We start from the raw sequence: 21113 nt of genomic DNA, 5'->3' as shown, positions 1-21113 counted from the left end.
ATCTATTCTTATACTTGGTTAACTTCATGCTGCCCCAACCCCCCTACTTACAATGTATGAAACTGAAAGTGAAAATGTGTTGCTAATTCTTAGTAGTAAAGCTCCTCCTCTAGACTAGATCATACTAGGTGTGCATCTTCTTCCAAGCATCTCACAGCTGCCTGCTACTCAGAAGAGGAAGACTGTAAGAAGTATTATCCTTTCAACAAACTTTGCATCAGTTAACTGTGAGTACATGAGGAATAATAATAACAGTATTACTGACCAGTATATCAGTTGTACGACCTGGCAATAATTTTGTACAATTGTTTTTAGGAAAAACAATTGTCATTTGGATTGTGAATGCAGAATTAAAAACCTGAGAATGTCAAAGAAGCATCACATTAAATCAGCTGTATTTGAACATTTCACCATCACTCAAGATAGAAAACATTGTCTGTCAGTGTATGACAAATGATCCAGACGAAAACAAATGCTGTGAAGCCAAGATAAGTGCATATTCAGGCAAAGATAAAAATGCTCCTACCAGAGCTTCTAATCTAAAGAGACATTTACAGCGCTTCCATCCAGAAGTACTGAAAGCAGTGGATGAGAAAGACTGCACCCAAACCAAAGAACCAGTGCCCAGCTCTTCCAGCCAAACAGAGGAGCAGAGAACTTTGCAGCCATCAGTTGCAAGATATTTTGTCAGTGACAAAGTTACTGTGACAATGACAGTAGATACATTTAAAAAACAGATCATAGAGCTTGTTGTAAAGGATAGTGTGCCTATTTCATTATTTTCACGACCAGCTTTTATGTGTTTGAATGGGGAAATGGCCCGCAAGCTTGATGTTTCTCTGGAGAGAGAGAGTATTAGAAAATTAGTAATCGAAGAAGCTTTTAAACAAAAGGAAGAACTTAAAAAAACTCTCAAGGGACGCTTTGTGTTTCTTAAAATGGATGCCTGCACACGTCACAGAGTGAACTATTTTGCCATCAATGTCCGGTTTGTTTGTGACAAAAATGAAATAATTACCAAAACATTGGCAGTAAAAGACACCAAAGCTCATCACACCAGTGAGTTTCTCCAGGTCTTGGTGGAAAAGGTTCTGCAAGACTATGAACTTAAAAAAGAGCAAGTTCTTTCTGTCGTAACTGACAATGCTTCAAATATGATAAGTACTATTAAGCTAATGAATGAGAGTAATGATGGTGACCAGCAGCTAGAAGAACATTCTGGGTCCACTGACACAGAAATGTTTGAAATAGAGGAACACAGTATTGTAACTGAGGAGCAAACTGAAGTTGCTTCAGATGAACTGCAACATGATAGTTTAGATAATCTTGTTGAAACTGTGTCAATATGTTCTGTCATTCATCACATGCGCTGTGTTGTGCATACGCTACAGCTGGCTATAAGAGACAGTCTGCAAGAAGGACATGCTGCTGCACTGATTGGCAAGGTGAGAAAATTGGCTACTGTTGCCAGAACCCCTAAAGTTGACTCAATTTTGAAGAGACGTGCTGGAAAAGGGGCAATTATTGATCAAGCCACACGATGGGGCAGTACTTACTTAATGATTCAGCGCTTGGTTGAACTGAAAACCTTTCTTGTAGACATGGCTAATCCTCAACTGACGCTAAATGAAAGTCAGTGGAATCAGGTGACTGAGCTGGAAAAATTGCTAGAGCACCCATTTACAGTGACTAAAAAATTACAAGCAGAGGACTTAACTCCAGGTATTTTCTTAAAGGAGTGGAGGAACCTGATGTTTCGCCTGTCCCAAAGAGGAGGGTTAATTGCAAGTGGCATTGCTACATCAATGAAACGGAGAGAAGAGCTACTATTACAAAATAACATTCTTTTGGCAGCTGTTTATGTAGACCCAATGCATCGGATTCTTCTAGATGATCAACAGCTAAGTAAAGGGAAAGAAGCTCTGTTTGAAATAGCAGTAAGGATGAAAGGGTTGCAGAACAGTCAGGAGGAACAAGAAGAATTTGGTCGTCCTGCCACATCTTCAGCCTCATCATCAACTGATGAAGAATTTAATATCGAAAAATATTTGGATCACAAGGACCGTGCAAAGCGTTCCCGCATAGAAGAAGAGTTATCCCCATCAAAGAACACAGCCAGTACATTTCAGCAGAATTTTTCATGTGCACTAAAAGAGATTGAGAAATTTGATCGTTCATCAAAAATAACAGTGCAACAAGCGATTCCCCTGTATCCTGACATTGTCAGAGATGTTGCCCGAGTGGTCACTGCTTTGCCACCAACCCAAGTTAGTGTAGAGAGGTTGTTCTCTGCTCTCAAAATAATTAGATCAGACTTGAGGGCATCCATGAAGGAGGATCTGACAGAGGCTATACTTTTTCTGAGGACAAATGTATAGATTTCTTATTAACAGCATAACAGTGTTTATTGAAATTTACTTACAGTTTTGAAAAGTTTATAACAGTTATTTGCTATATTCTAATTGTGTTCTAATAAATATAGTGTTTGCTCTAAGTGGTCTGATTATTTATCTGATGGTGAGAAACTGAATAAGCTCCATGTTAATATTTTACAACAGTAAATTTATTGTTACGAAGTGGCCATTTATGAAGGAGTCGGAGTCGGAGTCGGAGTCGGAGTCGGAGTCGGAGTCGGAGTCGGAGTCGGAGTCGGAACCTGATAAAATCCAGGAGTCGGAGTCGGAGTCGCAACTGTGTCTTACCGACTCCACAGCCCTGGTTACGAGTGTCCGCAGCTCTCAGGTGGGAGAGAGAGGAAGGGGGAAAGACAGAGAGAGAGAGAGAGAGAGAGAGAGAGAGAGAGGGTGAGGGAGGGAAGAGGAGAGAGAGACAGATCACGCGAGACTGGTTCTGGGCATGCTCAGTACTTTCTGGGCATGCTCAGTACAAAAGCAGGATCCTGTCTATCAGCACGCCAGCGTTCACCTGCGTTCGCGTGCTGTTTAGTCAGGTTCCAGCGATTTGCAGTATTTGGACGCAGCTCAAAAACGCTACAAGTAGCGTTTTTGAAACATGTTAAAAAACTGCAAGTCACTGGATCCTCACTATAACGCACGCAAACGCAGGTGATCGGATGTTAACGCGAGTCCATTGCAAATGCATTGAAATGAAAACGCATTTGCACTGGATCCGCTTTTCCGCTAAAAAAAGTTATGGACGGATGTTAAATAAACGTAGTGTGAAACCAGCCTAAGCTACAATCATTTTTATGAAAGCTGTTGTCCAGTCTAAATCTACAAGTCTGCAATCACTCCGTGACCTCAGACTTGTGAATCCTCCCTTCTCACGCACTGTGCGCTGTGGTGATTTGCCGGTGTCGGAGCCGGGAACTGCGGTCATGTGACATTGAGTATGCAATCTCCTGGTCAGAATCCACCTACATGGGTACGGCCACGCTCACTGCACGTGTAGACTTGGATACTGAAACACCCACTTTTCCTGAAGAGTGTTCTTCACTTGGGTGGATGTTGTGAAATTTTTTTTTTATTATATTATAAACATGGATGGTCATCCACCACTGTTGTCTCCTGTGGATCTCCAGGCCTTTTGGACTTTCCAAGCTCACTAGAGTGCTCTTTATTTCATTCATTCATTCATTCATTCATTCATTCATTCATTCATTCATTTATTTATTTTTTTTTTTTTTGAAGACGCTATCAAACTGTTGATGTGGCCGCTCCTAAAACTTGTGCTATCTCTCTGATGAATTTCTTTCTTTTCTGCAGCTTATTGATGGTCTGTCTCTTTTCCATTGAGAGCTCCTTTGGCCTCATGTTGTGGGTTCACAGACACAGCTCCAAATTTAGTTGCCACACCTGGAATCCGCTCCAGACCTTTTACCTGCTTAATTTATGATGGATTAGCAAGTGAATAGCCAATGTATCCCATTAAGGCGCTTTTTGAGATAATCATCCAATTACTTTTGGTCCCTTAAAAGCGGCAACTACATATTAAAGAGCTGTAATTCCTAATCCCTTAAGGCCCCGTCACACTAAGCAACATCGCTAGCAACATCGCTGGTAACGAACAACTTTTGTGACGTTGCTAGCGATGTTGCTGTGTGTGACATCCAGCAACAACCTGGCCCCTGCTGTGAGGTCGTTGGTTGTTGCTGAATGTCCTGGGCCATTTTTTAGTTGTTGCTGTCCTGCTGTGAAGCACAGATCGCTGTGTGTGACAGCGAGACAGCAACAACTAATGTGCAGTGAGCAGGGAGCCAGCTTCTGCTGAGGCTGGTAACTAATGTAAACATCGGGTAACCAAGAAGCCCTGTCCTTGGTTACCCGATATTTACCTTTGATACCAGCCTCCTCCGCTCTCACTGCCTGTGCTGCCGGCTCCAGCTCTGTGCACATTTAGCTGCAGCACACATCAGGTAATTAACCCGATGTGTGCTGTAACTAGGAGAGCAAGGAGCCAGCACTAAGCAGTGTGCGCTGCTCCCTGCTCTGTGCACATTTAAGGCAATTAACCCGATGTGTGCTGTAACTAGGAGAGCAAGGAGCCAGCGCTCAGTGTGCGCTGCTCCCTGCTCTGTGCACATTTAGCTGCAGCACACATCGGGTTAATTAACCTGATGTGTGCTGTAACTAGGAGACTGGGGGCTGGTCACTGGTTGCTGGTGAGCTCACCAGCAACTCGTGTAGCCACGCTCCAGCGATCCCTGCCAGGTCAGGTTGCTGGTGGGATCGCTGGAGCGTCGCAGTGTGACAGCTCACCAGCAACCTCCTAGCAACTTACCAGCGATCCCTATCGTTGTTGGGATCGCTGGTAAGTTGCTTAGTGTGACTGGACCTTTACTCCAATAAGGATGTAAATATCCTCAAATGAAAAGTATGCTCACACTATCGTATATTCTGTCATGTGGCAGAATCTGGAGAATTATGCAAATGACACTTGGCTCAAACTCTGCTCCGAGTGTTAGCTGAGTGTCATTTTACTGTGATCCGATTCTCTTGTATGAGAATCGCATCATAGGTGTGGAGAAGGATAACTTAATATTTTTCATCTTCTCCATTGTCTGTGTTGGCGAGTGCAGTCTGATGTTTTTCACGCACCCTTTGACTTGAATGAGTGCACGCTGTCCGCTATTCAGTGCCTACAAGTAGTATTCAACCCCCTTCAGATTTAGCAGGTTTACACATTCGGAATTAACTTGGCATTGTGACATTTGGACTGTAGATCAGCCTGGAAGTGTGAAATGCACTGCAGCAAAAAATGTTATTTCTTTTTTTTTTTTTTAAATTGTGAAAAGTTTATTTAGAGGGTCATTTATTATTCAACCCCTCAAACCACCAGAATTCTGTTTGGTTCCCCTAAAGTATTAAGAAGTATTTCAGGCACAAAGAACAATGAGCTTCACAAGTTTGGATTAATAATCTCTTTTTCCAGCCTTTTCTGCCTAATTAAGACCCTCCCCAAACTTGTGAACAGCACTCATACTTGATCAACATGGGAAAGACACAGGAGCATTCCAAGGCCATCAGAGACAAGATCGTGGAGGGTCACAAGGCTGGCAAGGGGTACAAAACCCTTTCCAAGGAGTTGGGCCTACCTGTTTCCACTGTTGGGAGCATCATCCGGAAGTGGAAGGCTTATGGAACTACTTTTAGCCTTCCACGGACTGGACAGCCTTTGAAGGTTTCCACCCGTGCCGAGGCCAGGCTTGTCCGAAGAGTCAAGGCTAACCCAAGGACAACAATGAAGGAGCTCCGGGAAGATCTCATGGCAGTGGGGACATTGGTTTCAGTCAATACCATAAGTAACGTACTCCACCGCAATGGTCTCCGTTCCAGACGAGCCCGTAAGGTACCTTTTACTTTCAAAGCGTCATGTCAAGGATCGTCTACAGTTTGCTCATGATCACTTGGAGGACTCTGAGACAGACTGGTTCAAGGTTCTTTGGTCTGATGAGACAAAGATCGAGATCTTTGGTGCCAACCACACACGTGACGTTTGGAGACTGGATGGCACTGCATACAACCCCAAGAATACCATCCCTACAGTCAAGCATGGTGGTGGCAGCATCATGCTGTGGGGCTGTTTCTCAGCCAAGGGGCCTGGCCATCTGGTCCGCATCCATGGGAAGATGGATAGCACGGCCTACCTGGAGATTTTGGCCAAGAACCTCCGCTCCTCCATCAAGGATCTTAAGATGGGTCGTCATTTCATCTTCCAACAAGACAATGACCCAAAGCACACAGCCAAGAAAACCAAGGCCTGGTTCCAGAGGGAAAAAATCAAGGTGTTGCAGTGGCCTAGTCAGTCTCCTGACCTTAACCCAATTGAAAACTTGTGGAAGGAGCTCAAGATTAAAGTCCACATGAGACACCCAAAGAACCTAGATAAGTTGCAGAAGATCTGCATGGAGGAGTGGGCCAAGATAACTCCAGAGACCTGTGCCGGCCTGATCAGGTCTTATAAAAGACTATTATTAGCTGTAATTGCAAACAAGGGTTATTCCACAAAATATTAAACCTAGGGGTTGAATAATAATTGACCCACACTTTTATGTTGAAAATTTATTAAATTTTAACTGAGCAACATAACTTGTTGGTTTGTAAGATTTATGCATCTGTTAATAAATCCTGCTCTTGTTTGAAGTTTGCAGGCTCTAACTTATTTGCATCTTTTCAAACCTGCTAAATCTGCAGGGGGTTGAATACTACTTGTAGGCACTGTATATACGCTGCCAATCACAGTATAGAGTGATTTTTTTAATTTTTATTTTCCCCATGCCAATATCTCTCTGGTTGCAATAATTTTCAACTTCATGTGCGTTTGAGAACGTACACCCAGCTGAAACTATAGCTGCTTCCAGCAGACCCCACAAAATCTGCAATCATGATTGTTATAACCTGTGTCATGGCACTCCCTGGTCCACAGTGGGTCAGTACTAACCTGGTTTCATATGTTAAAAGCATGCTCATAACTGCTGGCAAATAGTTATCATAAACATTTTTCTTCTAAATAATGCTAATGAAAGCAAAACGAAGAAAAAAAGTTTTGCCAAAACTCAGTAGTTTTTCCTCCTCCATGTGGCCTTTTAGTTGTCCCAGGTCCAATCCGGAAGAGACAAAGGGCTTTAAACGGTGGCATATCACTTTCACCGGTATCTGCATCCTCAGGGACATGAGGGACATAATTTCGTGCAAAGGGTCTGTGTGCGGACATAATGCTGTGCATGGGGACTGTGTGGGGGCATAATGCTGTGCATGGGGACTGTGTGGGGGCATAATGTTGTGCATAAGGACTGTGTGGGGGCATAATGCTGTGCATGGGGACTGTGTGGGGGCATAATGCTGTGCATGGGGACTGTGTGGGGGCATAATGCTGTGCATGGGGACTGTGTGGAGGCATAATGCTGTGCATGGGGACTGTGTGGGGGCATAATGCTGTGCATGGGGACTGTTTGGGGTAGACGTTGTGCAAGGGGGTCTGTGAGTATATTATACTATGTAAGGGGGCTGTGTAGGGAATTATCCTGTGTAATGGACCTGTGGGGGCATCATATTGTGTTGGGATCAAGGTACAATGGCTGAATAAGAAGGAACAGCACGATTTGCTTTTTGCAAACTTTCTAAAAAGCAGTAAATGACATGGTGTTGATTATCTGCTACAGTTAAGTGTACAGGTTACGATGAGCCCTATCATATATTTAAAGTATAGTGAGTCTACAGACTTTAATTTTGCTGAATAATAAATACTAAAAAATGTAAAAACAATGAGCAGAATTAGGTTTGGCCGGTTGGTTTGACCCTCCACAACAGTCAGTCATATGTGGCATCTTGAGAAAATTAAATGCCCACCCCTACTCTAAGTATCTAGCATAGAAAGTAGCAGTCATTTGGTTAAATACGCCACTAGTTTGATCCATGTGTGAACTGCGCTTTCACTAATGGTCTTGTAAAGATGATGTACCGTATTTTTCGGACTATAAGACACACTCTCCCCCCCCCACCCCAAATTTTGAGGGAAAGTGGGGGGTGCATCTTATAGTCCGATGGCTGTGGGGAAGGGGAGTGTGGTGGAGCGGGTCATCGGCAGCCTGAGCAGGCTGTAGCAGCGCTTACCGTGCCACGTGGGCCCGCTCATTAGCCTCATTTCATATGCACTGCATCCCGATGCCCATAGTCTCTCAGCCCTGAAGTCAGCGCTGAGAGGAGGGTGGGATGATGGGCGGGGGGTGCAAGGATACTAAACAGCCGGCCCGCGTGATCATCCCTGGCTCCTACAACCTTGAGTGAACATGTGTGGCTATATTCACTGCCCCCTGTGTATAATCATCAGCGTGGGGGCAGTAAATAATTATACTCACCTGTCACCGATCCCTGCAGCGTTGTGATGACCTCCTGTCTGCCGGCCCGCTGATGTGTGTGGAGATCGATGCACACAGCGATGACGTCATCGCTGTGCGCACGGTTCCACACAGGTCAACGGTGCTGCTGCTGGCACAGACAGGAAAACGAGCGATGCTGCGTGTAGTGAGGAAAGGTGAGTAAACAGTGGGAGTCCTCCACTTGTGACCACATATCAGGCTGCGGCTGAAGTGAGCGCGAGATCCGCAGTGACTTCAGTCAGGTGATGTGCGGTGACAACTGAAATCCCCGATGATCCTACATGGCTCACTTCACTTGCGGCCTGACCCTCACAGACAGCGGTCGTGCTCTATGGCCGCTCACTGTGATTGTCAGATGTACCAGAGCTGGATGCATCGTGGGGCCTTGTGTGGATTACGTCAGTCCTAGAGGGGTGTTTTTAAGGATTAATAAAGTGGTGAAAGAGGGGGCTTTTTTGTTTTATTTCAAATAAAGGATTTTTTGGGTGATTGTGTTTATTTACTTTCACTTAGAAGCTTAGTGATGAGGGGGTGTCTCATAGACGCCTGCTATCACTAAGCTAGGACTTATTGGCAGCTATGGGCTGCTGCCATTTACTCCTATTTACCCCTGATTGCCACCGTATCAGGGCAATCGGGATGAGCTGGGAAAAGTCCCGGGACTGTCGCATCTAATGGATGCGGCAATTCTGGGCAGCTGCTGGCTGATACTTTTAGGCTTGGGGGGCTCCCAATAATGTGGGTCTCCCCAGTCTGAGAATACTAGCCCACAGCTGTGAGACTTTTATCTTGGCTGGTATCAAAATTGGGGTGGACCGCACGTTGTTTTTATTTATTTTTAATTATTTATTTAAATTTACTGTACAATATAGACCCGCCCATTGGCGTTTGTGATTGGTTGCAGTCAGACAGCTGTCAGTCAGCGGTGGGCGGGTCTGCCTGCAACCTATCACAGCCATCGGTGAGCAGAGAAGGCGTGAATATGTTATGAGTCTAATAAGCGACTGGCTCCGGAAGATGAAAGAGCTGCCGCGGCAGCAGTGTGGCAGCCGACTGGTGATCGGTGAGTATGAAGCGCTCCTAACCCTTTGTGCCAGTTTCTGGTCTCCATAGACTTTACATGGGGAGCAGTATCTGGACAAATACCAGCCCTGCGACACGCAGGAACAAAACGCAAAAAGAATTGACATGCTGCAGTGCTCACCACAAAGACGCAGCCAAAAAAAACTGCAATATGCGGACGGAAAAAATGAAATCTGATACTTTGCTGGGGAAGGAAATTCATGCAGTTTTGAGACCAAAACTGCACCCAAAAAAAAAACGCGCCAAAAAACACAGCATGCACACATAGCCAAAATGTTTGTTTTTATGTGATGGGGACATATATACATGGGTGGGGATCATATACAAGGCGGGAAGATCATTACCAGGATGGGGTTACTTAGTAAAGAATTTGGGGAAATTACCCCCATAATTGGGTCAGCAGCAGATCCTTGCCCCATAGCAGTGTGTCATGACCACATTTTTTGTTTAAAATTTTATTTTCCTATTTTCCTCCTCTAAAACCAGGCTGCGTGTTATAGTCCGAAAAATACGGTACTTAACCCCTTAACGACCTTGGACGTACTGAGTACGTCATGGTGACATGGTGCTAAAGGACCCATGACGTACTCAGTACGTCCTGGCGAAATCGCGGTCCCGGAGCCCCGGGGAGTGAAATTTATTTACTTAAACGGTGGATTCGGGAAGGAGGGGACCTCTGCCTGACGTCAGGAGGGGTGGTGCCTCCTCCCCGAACCTACAGAGGCTGTGATTGGCTGACGAACGCCGCTCAGCCAATTACAGCCACTGTAATGTTCCAGCCATTGAAAATGGCTGGAACATTGAAATCCAGCCCTGATCAGTGCTGCTGTAGCACTGGCCATTGGCTGGAGCTGGGTGATCGATGCTTCACCCGCCCCCAGCTCTGATTGGAGAGACCGGTCTTGTGACCGCTCTCTCCAATCAATGTGGATCTGCGGCCTGTGACCGTCCCTGGAAGCCGAGGAGAGCGGTAAGTTGTTGTCCCCGCCGCCCGCCCCTGTCCCCGATCGCCCCGCCGCCCGCCCCTGTCCCCGCCGCTGCTCCCGCTTCACCGCCGCTGTCTCCGATCGCCCCGCCGCTGCTCCCGCTTCACCGCCGCTGTCTCCGATCGCCCCGCCGCTGCTCCCGCTTCACCGCTGTCCCCGCCGCTGTCTCCGATCGCCCCGCCGCTGCTGCCGCTTCACCGCTGTCCCCGCCGCCATGCTCCCGATGCACCGCTGTCTCCGCCGCCATGCTCCCGCTCCACCGCCGTCCCCGCCGCAATGCTCCCGCTGCACCGCTGTCTCCGCCGCCGCTCCCGATCCACCGCCGTCCCCGCCGCCATGCTCCCGCTGCACCGCTGTCTCCGCCGCCGCTCCCGATCCACCGCCGTCCCCGCCGCCATGCTCCCGCTGCACCGCCGTCCCCGCCGCCATGCTCCCGCTGCACCGCCGTCCCCGCCGCCATGCTCCCGCTGCACCGCTGTCTCCGCCGCCGCTCCCGATCCACCGCCGTCCCCGCCGCCATGCTCCCGCTGCACCGCTGTCTCCGCCGCCGCTCCCGATCCACCGACGTCCCCACCGCCATGCTCCCGCTGCACCGCTGTCTCCGCCGCCGCTCCCGATCCACCGACGTCCCCGCCGCCATGCTCCCGCTGCACCGCTGTCTCCGCCGCCGCTCCCGATCCACCGCCGTCCCCGCCGCCATGCTCCCGCTGCACCGCTGTCTCCGCCGCCGCTCCCGATCCACCGCCGTCCCCGCCGCCATGCTCCCGATCCACCGCCGTCCCCGCCGCCGCTCCCGATCCACCGCCGTCCCCGCCGCCGCTCCCGATCCACCGCCGTCCCCGCCGCCATGCTCGCCACTGTCCCCGCCGCCGTCGCACCCACCTTTTTCAGCCGCTGCTGCCCCCGATCGGCGGCGGCCGCCGCCTCCTTCATCGGCTGCCCCTTCTCCATCGCCACACCACCTATCCCTCCATGTGCTGCAAGCCACCCTCCCCCCACGTGGGGGGAGGGTGGCTGGCTTGCAGCACATGTGGGGGGAGGGTGGCTGGCTTGCAGCACATGTGGGGGGAGGGAGGGGGGCTTGCAGCACATGTGGGGGGAGGGAGGGGGGCTTGCAGCACATGTGGGGGGAGGGAGGGGGGCTTGCAGCACATGTAGGGGGAGGGAGGGGGGCTTGCAGCACATGTAGGGGGAGGGAGGGGGGCTTGCAGCACATGTGGGGGGAGGGTGGCTGGCTTGCAGCACATGTGGGGGGAGGGTGGCTGGCTTGCAGCACATGTGCTGCAAGCCACCCTCCCCCTACATGTGCTGCAAGCCAGCCACCCTCCCCCTACATGTGCTGCAAGCCCCCCTCCCTCCCCCTACATGTGCTGCAAGCCCCCCTCCCTCCCCCTACATGTGCTGCAAGCCCCCCTCCCTCCCCCTACATGTGCTGCAAGCCCCCCTCCCTCCCCCTACATGTGCTGCAAGCCCCCCTCCCTTCCCCTACATGTGCCATCTCTCTCTCCCATCAGACTCTGCCCCCCTCCCCGATCTGCTGCCTGCTCTCTCCCATTTTCCATCTACTGCCCCCTCTCACCCTCCTCGATCTGTTGCCTCCTTCATCTGCTGCCTCTTCTGTCTGCTGCCTCTTCTGTCTGCTGTGATCCTGCTGCCTAGATCCATCCTGTAAGGTAGGTATCCCCATCTCACCCCCCCCCATCCTCTGCCGCTCCTCCATCCGCTGCGCCATTTCCCATCCATCCGCTGCGCCATTTCCCATCATCCATCCGCTGCGCCCTTTCCCATCCTCTGCCGCTCCTCCATCCGCTGCGCCCTTTCTCATCTGCCGCCCCGCCCTCTCGCATCGCATTATCCAGCGCAGTTGCTCGCTTCCAGACTGCAGTGGATGATGCGATGCGAGACTCGTGCATTGCTCTCACGTTTGGCACTGGTCTTGGCAGGCGCTCATTTTTTTTTTTTTTTCTACTGATGTCTGTATTTTTTATTTCGCCAAACTAATTTTTTTTGTATGGGGGGGGTCTAGTTTCCAAAATGGGATCACATGTGGGGGAGCTCCATTGTTTAGGCACCTCAGGGGGTCTCCAAATGAAACATGGCGTCTGCTAATAATTCCAATCAATTTTACTGTGAAATGGCGCTCCTTCTCTTCTGAGCCCCGCCGTACGCCCAAACAATTGATTTCCACCACATATGAGGTATCGTCGTACTCAGGAGAAATTGCACAATACATTTTATGGTGCATTTTTTCCTGATACCCTTGTGGAAAAAAAGCTACCTGTTTGAAAAAACAATTTTGTGGTAAAAAAAATAAAATATTTTCACCGCTCAACATTACAAACGTTTGTGAAGCCTCCAGGGGTTCAAAGTGCTCCCTAAACAGCTAGATAAATTCCATGAGGGGTCTAGTTTCCAAAATGGGGTCAATTGTGGGGGAGCTCCATTGTTTAGGCACTTCAGGGGGTCTCCAAACGCAACATAGCGTCCGCTAATAATTCCAACCAATTTTGCTGTGAAATGGCGCTCCTTGCCTTCCGAGTCCTGCCGTGCGCCCAAACATTTGATTTCCACCACATATGGGGTATCTGCGTACTCAGGAGAAAATGCACAATACATTTTATGGTGCATTTTTTCCTGATACCCTTGTGATAAAAAAAGCTACCTGGTTGAAGCAACAGTTTTGTGGTAAAAAAAAATTTTTTTCTTTTCACGGCTCAACGTTATAAATTTCTGTGAAGCCACCAGGGGTTCAAAGTGCACATCAAACATCTAGAAAAAATATTTGAGGGCTCTAGTTTCGAAAATGGGGTCACTTATGGGGGAGCTCCATTGTTTAGGCACCTCGGGGAGTCTTCAAACCCGACATGGCGTCCGCTAATGAGTGCAGCTAATTTTGCACTCAAAAATTCAAATGGCGCTCCTTGCCTTCCGAGTCCTGCTGTGTGCCCAAACATTTGATTTCCACCACATATGGGGTATCTGCGTACTCAGGAGAAAATGCACGATACATTTTATGATGCATTTTTCCTGATACCCTTGTGAAAATACTAATTTTTATGGCTAAAGTAACATTTTTGTGTTAAAAAAGTAAAATTTTCATTTTTTGTCTACATTGCTTTGGTTGCTGTGAAGCTCCTAAAGGGTTAATAAACTTCTTGGATGTGGTTTTGAGCAGAGTGAGGGGTGCAGATTTTAGAATTGGGTCACTTTTGGGTATTTTCTGTCGCCTAGGTTTCTCAAATCACTCCAAATGTGATGTGGTACCTAAAAAATTTTTTTTTGTAAATTTTGTTGGAAAAATGAGAAATTGGTGATGAACTTTGAACCCTTCTAACTTCCTAACGGAATTTTTTTTTTTCAAAAATTGCGCTGGTGTAAAGTAGACATGTGGGAAATGTTATTTAGTAACTTTTTTTGTGTGACATATCTCTCAGATTTATGGGCATAAAATTTCAAATTTTGAAAATTGCAAAATTTCAAAATTTTCGCCAAATTTCCGAAATTTTCACAAATAAACGCAAAACATATCGGCCTAAATTTACCACTGACATGAAGTACAATATGTCACGAAAAAACAATCTCAGAATCGCCAGGATCCGTTGAAGTGTTCCAGAGTTATAACCTGTCAAAGTGACACTGGTCAAAATTGCAAAAAATGGCCGGGTCTTTAAGGTGAAAACAGGCTGGGGGCTGAAGGGGTTAAGCCAGTTTCACTTCTAATATCCAAATCCCGTTTTGAGATGCTCTGTGCTGGTTGGAATTGAATAGCCCTTTTGTTGCTGTGCAAATGTGATGATGGCACAAAGTGGACATTTGCTTTGGTCAGCTTTTTTTTTCTCGTGAGTTGAGTTGTGCAGAATGTAACAGGAGATTACTGTCCACAATATGCCAGATAACTCTTCCACACATTTCACAACATTTTATTATGCTCTTGAGATTTTGCAAACATTACAAGGCAAGGTGGAATTTCTTATTATTAAACATCATGCATAAAAAAAAAGAGCCAAAATTTTGGCACAAATTTCTGGCTCAAACTAAATGTAGACCAGACAGTCTAAGGATGCCTCAAACATCTGGTTCATTTTAAAGCAAATCTGTCAGCAGGATTTCACACTATTTATATGCATATGAAGTTCTTTCAAAGACAAGTCCAGCAGTACCTTTACATGGCAGTCTGTTCCTCAGTTACTGAAACATCAGTGGGGATGTAGATCTGAAGCCTTTATCACTCCAGTTCTATTCCCCGCCCATAGTCGCCTCCTCCTGCTTGTCTGACTGCTCTGTTAGGGTGGGATCACAGTAGCGCATACCATGTTTTTCCAAAAATATGACACTGTCATACTTTTTTGCCCCCCCCCCCCCCCAAAAAAAAATACTAGGGCTTATTTTTGGACCCCCCACTTCCCAGGAGACTCATACTATCCAGACCCGGACGTCTGCGTGGCTCCCAGGTCCTCCTGTGATCTCTGGTGGGTGCTGCACGCTGTCCTCCCATACTGCTGGTTGACACACACACACACACACACACACACCCGATTGCATACACACACACACACGCAGCGCAACCGGCCACAGGGAATGATGGGAGGAAGTCACGTGTCCGGCCGCAGGTCCTGTTCTGCAGGTCCTTGCGCTCCACCGCACTGCCTCTCCGGATTCTGCCGGCGAGAAGAGATCCAGCGACGTTGGATGTGGTGAGTATGTATGCGATCCTGTGTGTGTGTGTGTGTGTGTGTGTGTGTGTGTGATCCAATGTTTGCGTGTGATCCAATGTTTGCGTGTGATCCAATGTTTGTGTGTGAGATATGATTGTGTGCCGGGGTGCGATCACTGCAGGTTCTCTGCTCGGCGTCTGGAGAGTGTGATTACGGGGTGCCTGCTGTCTATAATGAAGTGTCCTGCAGTATCTGTATCTTTTTTAGCTGCATGGACACTTCATTATTGATCAGCGACTAGGGCTTATTTTCGGGGGAGGGCTTATATTTAAGCCTTGCTCCGAAAACGCTGAAAATCCCTGGACTCATAGACTTGTATGGGTGTAGATGATCAGAGACACGCTGCCAATCGCAGCATGCTGTTATGTTTTGGTTTTTTTCTCCTCAGTCCGATTTAGAGCTGAGTGAAGTGTGAGATTTTCTTGCATTGCACTCGCCTATGTTATTTGGCAGTGTGTGTGAGTCCGTATTTGACGTCACACAGTATAGAGGCTGTCTGCCCAGCAATGCCTCCTCCTGCTTGAGTGAGACTAGAGCTGGAGTGACAGAGGCTTCAGAGCTTCAGCCTCATTTGCAGATCAGTTCAAACGCTGATTTCTCAGTAATACAGGAATTGACTGGTCATGTCAAGGTTTTTGTGGAAGACTCTTTAACCCCTTCACGACCATTGACTTACCTACATGTAATTCCTGACCAAAGATGTATGGGAGCGGCATGGCGATTGCGGGGGCATAGAAGCCGTTGGGGACTCTCCTTTTCCAACAGCCAAGCTCGGCTCTCACAGCCAATGACTGTCCCCGCGCCGTCCCTGGCTATGTAACTTCCTATTTGCCATGATCAATATCCAACGCAGCACATAGGCGATTGGGAGAGGGATCACACTCCCTCTCCCCACCAGTCTGTGCCCCACAATGTAATTGCAAGGGCCCGATCGTTACCATGGTAACCCAAGGTCGACGTGATGACCTCCAGATTACGGGAAGCCTCATGGATCACATTCTGAAAGTGAGCGGGGAGATGCAGATCTCCCTTTCTGTTAATTATTGATACGTCCGAAGGCGGGGGATAGTAAGCTTTTTCATTTTACCTGATTCATTTTACAAATTAAGTCTTGTTCTTGTTTTGTTATCCTGTTTTTGTTTTCACATATTTGCAATCACACTGACCAGATGACTTTAAATTTCACACAATCAGGCTATGTGCCCATGTTGCGTTCTGTCCCTGAAGAAATTTCTGCAGCGATTTGAACAGCACACGTGCGCTTCAAATCACTGCAGAAACAGTCCGTAATGAAAAGACGATTTCATGCGCTCTGGATGCAGCCTCTCCCATAGACAGAGCTGGGGCTGCATGCAGAGCGCAGGAAAGAAGTGACATGTTGCTTTTTAGAAGGCAGTGATTTGGCAGCATGCAAATCGCTGCGTTCTAATACACGTGGGCATGGATTATGCACAATCTTTATAGATTGTGCTGGGGACGCAGGACGCATGCAGTTAGGCTGCAGTGCAGAACACAGCGTAACTGCATGAAAATACGCACACGTGGGCACAGAGCTTTATGCTGTTATGGATCCTGTTTTTTTCAACAAAGCTATATGTATTTCAAAAAACAAGAGCACTAGGAGTATTAGTGCAAAAGTAGAAATTTATTATAAATATCAATAAATAACAACAAATTGTATAGAGGACGTATAGCAAGCAAAATAGAGGGATTAAATGCCCAGATCCCAAAAGCCCCTCTGGTTTGGCCTGGATCCCCCTAACCACCACTGTACTTAGGTAAGCACCTTTCCACCCCTTCTGTGTGGACATACAAAGGCTGGTGTACGGATTCCAATCTGTATACATGGGTCCTCCACTATTGCTTTAGTGACTCTATGAATATTGTATATATAACTCTGTATTCAGCAACAGTGTATGCATTAGTATGGGTGCTTGTCTTGAATCAGGCTCGTTTTACAGGATCTGTTACATTTGCTTACTATTGGAATCTATGTGAATCTATGTGATTCAGCACTTTATATTCATTCAGATTACCTGCAAGCTGGCCTGCTTCAGCTCCTTATACTTTGACCCTACAAAAGATATTTTCAGCGTGGTTTTTGGGATCCGGGCATTTAATCCCTCTATTTTGCTTGCTATACGTCCTCTATACAATTTGTTGTCATTTATTGATATTTATAATAAATTTCTACTTTTGCACTAATACTCCTAGTGCTCTTGTTTTTTGAATTGCTCCTGGAGTGTGCTGTCTCAGGGCCACACTGGAGGGTTAATTCTATACCCCGTCTGGTGCTGCCCACAATGAGACTCTAAGCTATGACCATGAGGCTCTTTGTTTGGATAAAGCTATATGTATCTTGTAATTGTATAACTATGGTTTCAATGGTATATTCCTTTTATCTGTGTTTACATATTTTATGTTTTTACATCCTTACAACCTACATTTTGGGGCTCGTTTCTAGGTCTTCAGATATCTTTTTATTACTCAGAAGCTTATCATTTGCTGCTGTGTCTTCTCTGTTTGATTTTTACAAGTTTGTCCCAAGTTTAGGAAAGCCGGTCTTGCAGTATAGTTCCTGAATTGGCTGCTATCGTGCTGACACATTGAAAGATTTTAGCAGAAGAAAGAACAGCTGTAGCAAACAAATTATGTCACATCTGCCAGTTCAATGCGTGGCTGGTCATGCAGCCATGACATGATGACCAGGAGGAATTGCCGTGAGCTGCCACTTGTCCTACCAGCAGGGAAACTTTCCACCTAGCCACAGCTCAGCAGTGGCCTTACAAAGCCAGTGTGCAGGCTTCGAGGATCACATGTGAGAGTGCGGATTGTTTTCAAGATTAGCTACGATGTTTGTTTTAACTGTTAGTGCTCATTCATTGTGTATTTACATATTTTAATAGCCCATAATGATCTTTTGATCAGCTTGGCTCACTATCTACTTGTCAGCTGCATTGATCGCAGTAATAAATGCCATTGTGGATGGGATGCCATAATATCGAGCACCACCATTATTCTCCTCTGCTCAGAGAAATCATTGTTTCCAATTCTTTGCTTTTTCCATTGTCATGCTGCAGCATAAACCTTTATTAGAACATTGAAGAAGCCGCTGGTTGTTTCAAAACATTGTATCAATGTTCTGTTTTTCTTCTTTCTTTTTTTTTTTTTCTTTTCATGTTTTTAGCTTCAGATAGTAAGGATGAAGACCTCAAAACTCATCCCAAGAGATGCTTTCTGGGTATGTACTCAGCACCCACCTTGCATGAGGATGTGTACCCCTTTTGTCTTGCTGTTACCTGTGCTTAGAATTTCACATTTTCTGTTATTTTGATCCCGCTCCTATGTTATTTTTCACTCTGTATGCTAAATTGGCTATTTCTCACATATTCACCTATGTCAGGGCTTGTTTTTCTTGGAGGAGTATTGAAACTGTGTTGTGTGGGCTGTAAATAAATTTCCCATATGCTTGTAGCATTACTGGATGTGATATTTATGCTTTGGCCAATGGGGCAGAATGTTCTTAGTGGATTACAAAAGGAAAAAGTGCTGAAAAAATCCCCTCACAGACCCTAGAAAAAGAGGCCTACCAACAGTGTGCTAGATCTAAACTATTTCAGTCCATGGAATTAATTGATGTATGCAATTTATTTTTCCTTTTGAGTGGCATTAGACTTTTATATCTTGGGTTACCCAAAGTGCATTGGGTAGTTCTAGATTATACTACTCACAAAAAAGTTAAAGGGAACCGGTCAGGTCCCTAGTGTTCCCAGAACCACTATCCCCCCTGTGGCGTGCTAACATGCTTTACAATGCACAGTGTCATGGCAATGCGATACAAAGCCACACGTGTGTGCAGCTTTGTACCTATTTAGCATTGAGCTCTTTTGACCCCGGTTGTATGCTCCCAGGCTTCAAAGACGCTCTCTGCTCATGGTTGGAAGTCACCCGCACTTCCTGTTATGCGCACTATTCAGAAGCTGAGTGTGTGTTTCGGCTTCAGAGAGAAGTAGTGCACATGACCAGAAGTGCGGACCACCTCTGATCATGGGCAGATAGCCTCTTTGAAGCCCGGGTGCATACACCCGGTGTCAAAGGAGCTCAATGTTAACGGGTACAAAGCCGCACGCATGAGTGGATTTGTATTAGGCTAGTTTCACACTTGCGGTGGCAGGACTCCGTCAAAACAGTAGGTGCGTTAAAACAACGCATCCGTCAAACAACGGATGCCCAACGGACCATTTGGCTCGTTATTTTACTGGAATCCGTTAATGGATTCCCGTAAAATAACGGATCCGTTACGTCCGTTACATCCGTTATGCTTCCGTTAACGGACAAAAAAACTGATTCCGTCGGAGTCCGTTTCTTTGGTAATTGGATAATTAGTGGGCGTTCCTCAGGAAATTCACATTTTCAAGTGTATATACAGTTAGGTCCAGAAATATTTGGACAGTGACACAATTTTCGCGAGTTGGGCTCTGCATTCCACCACATTGGATTTGAAATGAAACCTCTACAACAGAATTCAAGTGCAGATTGTAACGTTTAATTTGAAGGTTTGAACAAAAATATCTGATAGAAATTGTAGGAATTGTACACATTTCTTTACAAACACTCCACATTTTAGGAGGTCAAAAGTAATTGGACAAATAAACCAAACCCAAACAAAATATTTTTATTTTCAATATTTTGTTGCGAATCCTTTTGGAGGCAATCACTGCCTTAAGTCTGGAACCCATGGACATCACCAAACGCTGGGTTTCCTCCTTAATGCTTTGCCAGGCCTTTACAGCCGCAGCCTTCAGGTGTTGCTTGTTTGTGTGTCTTTCCGTCTTAAGTCTGGATTTGAGCAAGTGAAATGCATGCTCAATTGGGTTAAGTTCTGGTGATTGACTTGGCCATTGCAGAATGTTCCACTTTTTTTGCACTCATGAACTCCTGGGTAGATTTGGCTGTATGCTTGGGGTCATTGTCCATCTGTACTATGAAGCGCCGTCCGATCAACTTTGCGGCATTTGGCTGAATCTGGGCTGAAAGTATATCCCTGTACACTTCAGAATTCATCCGGCTACTCTTGTCTGCTGTTATGTCATCAATAAACACAAGTGACCCAGTGCGATTGAAAGCCATGCATGCCCATGCCATCACGTTGCCTCCACCATGTTTTACAGAGGATGTGGTGTGCCTTGGATCATGTGCCGTTCCCTTTCTTCTCCAAACTTTTTTCTTCCCATCATTCTGGTACATGTTGATCTTTGTCTCATCTGTCCATAGAATACTTTTCCAGAACTGAGCTGGCTTCATGAGGTGTTTTTCAGCAAATTTAACTCTGGCCTGTCTATTTTTGGAATTGATGAATGGTTTGCATCTAGATGTGAACCCTTTGTATTTACTTTCATGGAGTCTTCTCTTTACTGTTGACTTAGAGACAGATACACCTACTTCACTGAGAGTGTTCTGGACTTCAGTTGATGTTGTGAACGGGTTCTTCTTCACCAAAGAAAGTATGCGGCGATCATCCACCACTGTTGTCATCCGTGGACGCCCAGGCCTTTTTGAGTTCCCAAGCTCACCAGTCTCAACTCCTTTTTTCTCAGAATGTACCCGACTGTTGATTTTGCTACTCCAAGCATGTCTGCTATCTCTCTGATGGATTTTTTTCTTTTTTTTCAGCCTCAGGATGTTCTGCTTCACCTCAATTGAGAGTTCCTTAGACCGCATGTTGTCTGGTCACAGCAACAGCTTCCAAATGCAAAACCACACACCTGTAATCAACCCCAGACCTTTTAACTACTTCATTGATTACAGGTTAATGAGGGAGACGCCTTCAGAGTTAATTGCAGCCCTTAGAGTGTCTTGTCCAATTACTTTTGGTCCCTTGAAAAAGAGGAGGCTATCCATTACAGAGCTATGATTCCTAAACCCTTTCTCCGATTTGGATGTGAAAACTCTCATATTGCAGCTGGGAGTGTGCACTTTCAGCCCATATTA

The 21113-nt window shown here is 46.4% G+C and overlaps 2 protein-coding genes across 4 annotated transcripts in view; both read left to right on the top strand.

The window, feature by feature from the left end:
• The window catches only part of SLC66A2 (solute carrier family 66 member 2), a 214119-nt gene that overhangs the window by 58231 nt on the left and 134775 nt on the right, over positions 1–21113 (top strand). For 2 of the 3 annotated variants that reach the window (XM_075316424.1, XM_075316425.1), the window contains exon 4: positions 18310–18363. The exons of the other annotated variant lie outside the window; for it this stretch is intronic. In XM_075316424.1, coding sequence (XP_075172539.1) covers positions 18310–18363 — 54 coding nt within the window. The remainder of the gene's footprint in view (positions 1–18309; positions 18364–21113) is intronic. 3 annotated transcript variants of the gene reach the window in all.
• LOC142243755 (uncharacterized) lies at positions 159–3755 on the top strand. Its single transcript, XM_075315960.1, has 4 exons — positions 159–227; positions 316–1347; positions 1855–2222; positions 3726–3755. The coding sequence occupies exons 2-4, from the start codon at positions 447–449 to the stop codon at positions 3753–3755; spliced, it is 1299 nt and encodes a 432-aa protein (XP_075172075.1). The 5' UTR covers positions 159–227; positions 316–446.

The sequence above is a fragment of the Anomaloglossus baeobatrachus genome, chromosome 6, assembly GCF_048569485.1.
Source record: "Anomaloglossus baeobatrachus isolate aAnoBae1 chromosome 6, aAnoBae1.hap1, whole genome shotgun sequence".
Classification (NCBI taxonomy): Eukaryota; Metazoa; Chordata; class Amphibia; order Anura; family Aromobatidae; genus Anomaloglossus; species Anomaloglossus baeobatrachus.
The sequence above is the reverse complement of the archived record's forward strand: the minus strand, read 5'-3'. Positions and strand labels throughout refer to the sequence as shown.

Excerpts from the sequence above, each read along its gene's own strand:
- LOC142243755 (XM_075315960.1), top strand. The coding sequence starts at position 447 with ATGACAAATGATCCAGACGAAAACAAATGCTGTGAAGCCAAGATAAGT. Across the intron at positions 1,348-1,854 it reads TGTTGAAACTGTGTCAATAT|CTGTTTATGTAGACCCAATG; the intron begins GTTCTGTCATTC and ends TTCTTTTGGCAG. Across the intron at positions 2,223-3,725 it reads TTCCCCTGTATCCTGACATT|CTTATTGATGGTCTGTCTCT; the intron begins GTCAGAGATGTT and ends TCTTTTCTGCAG.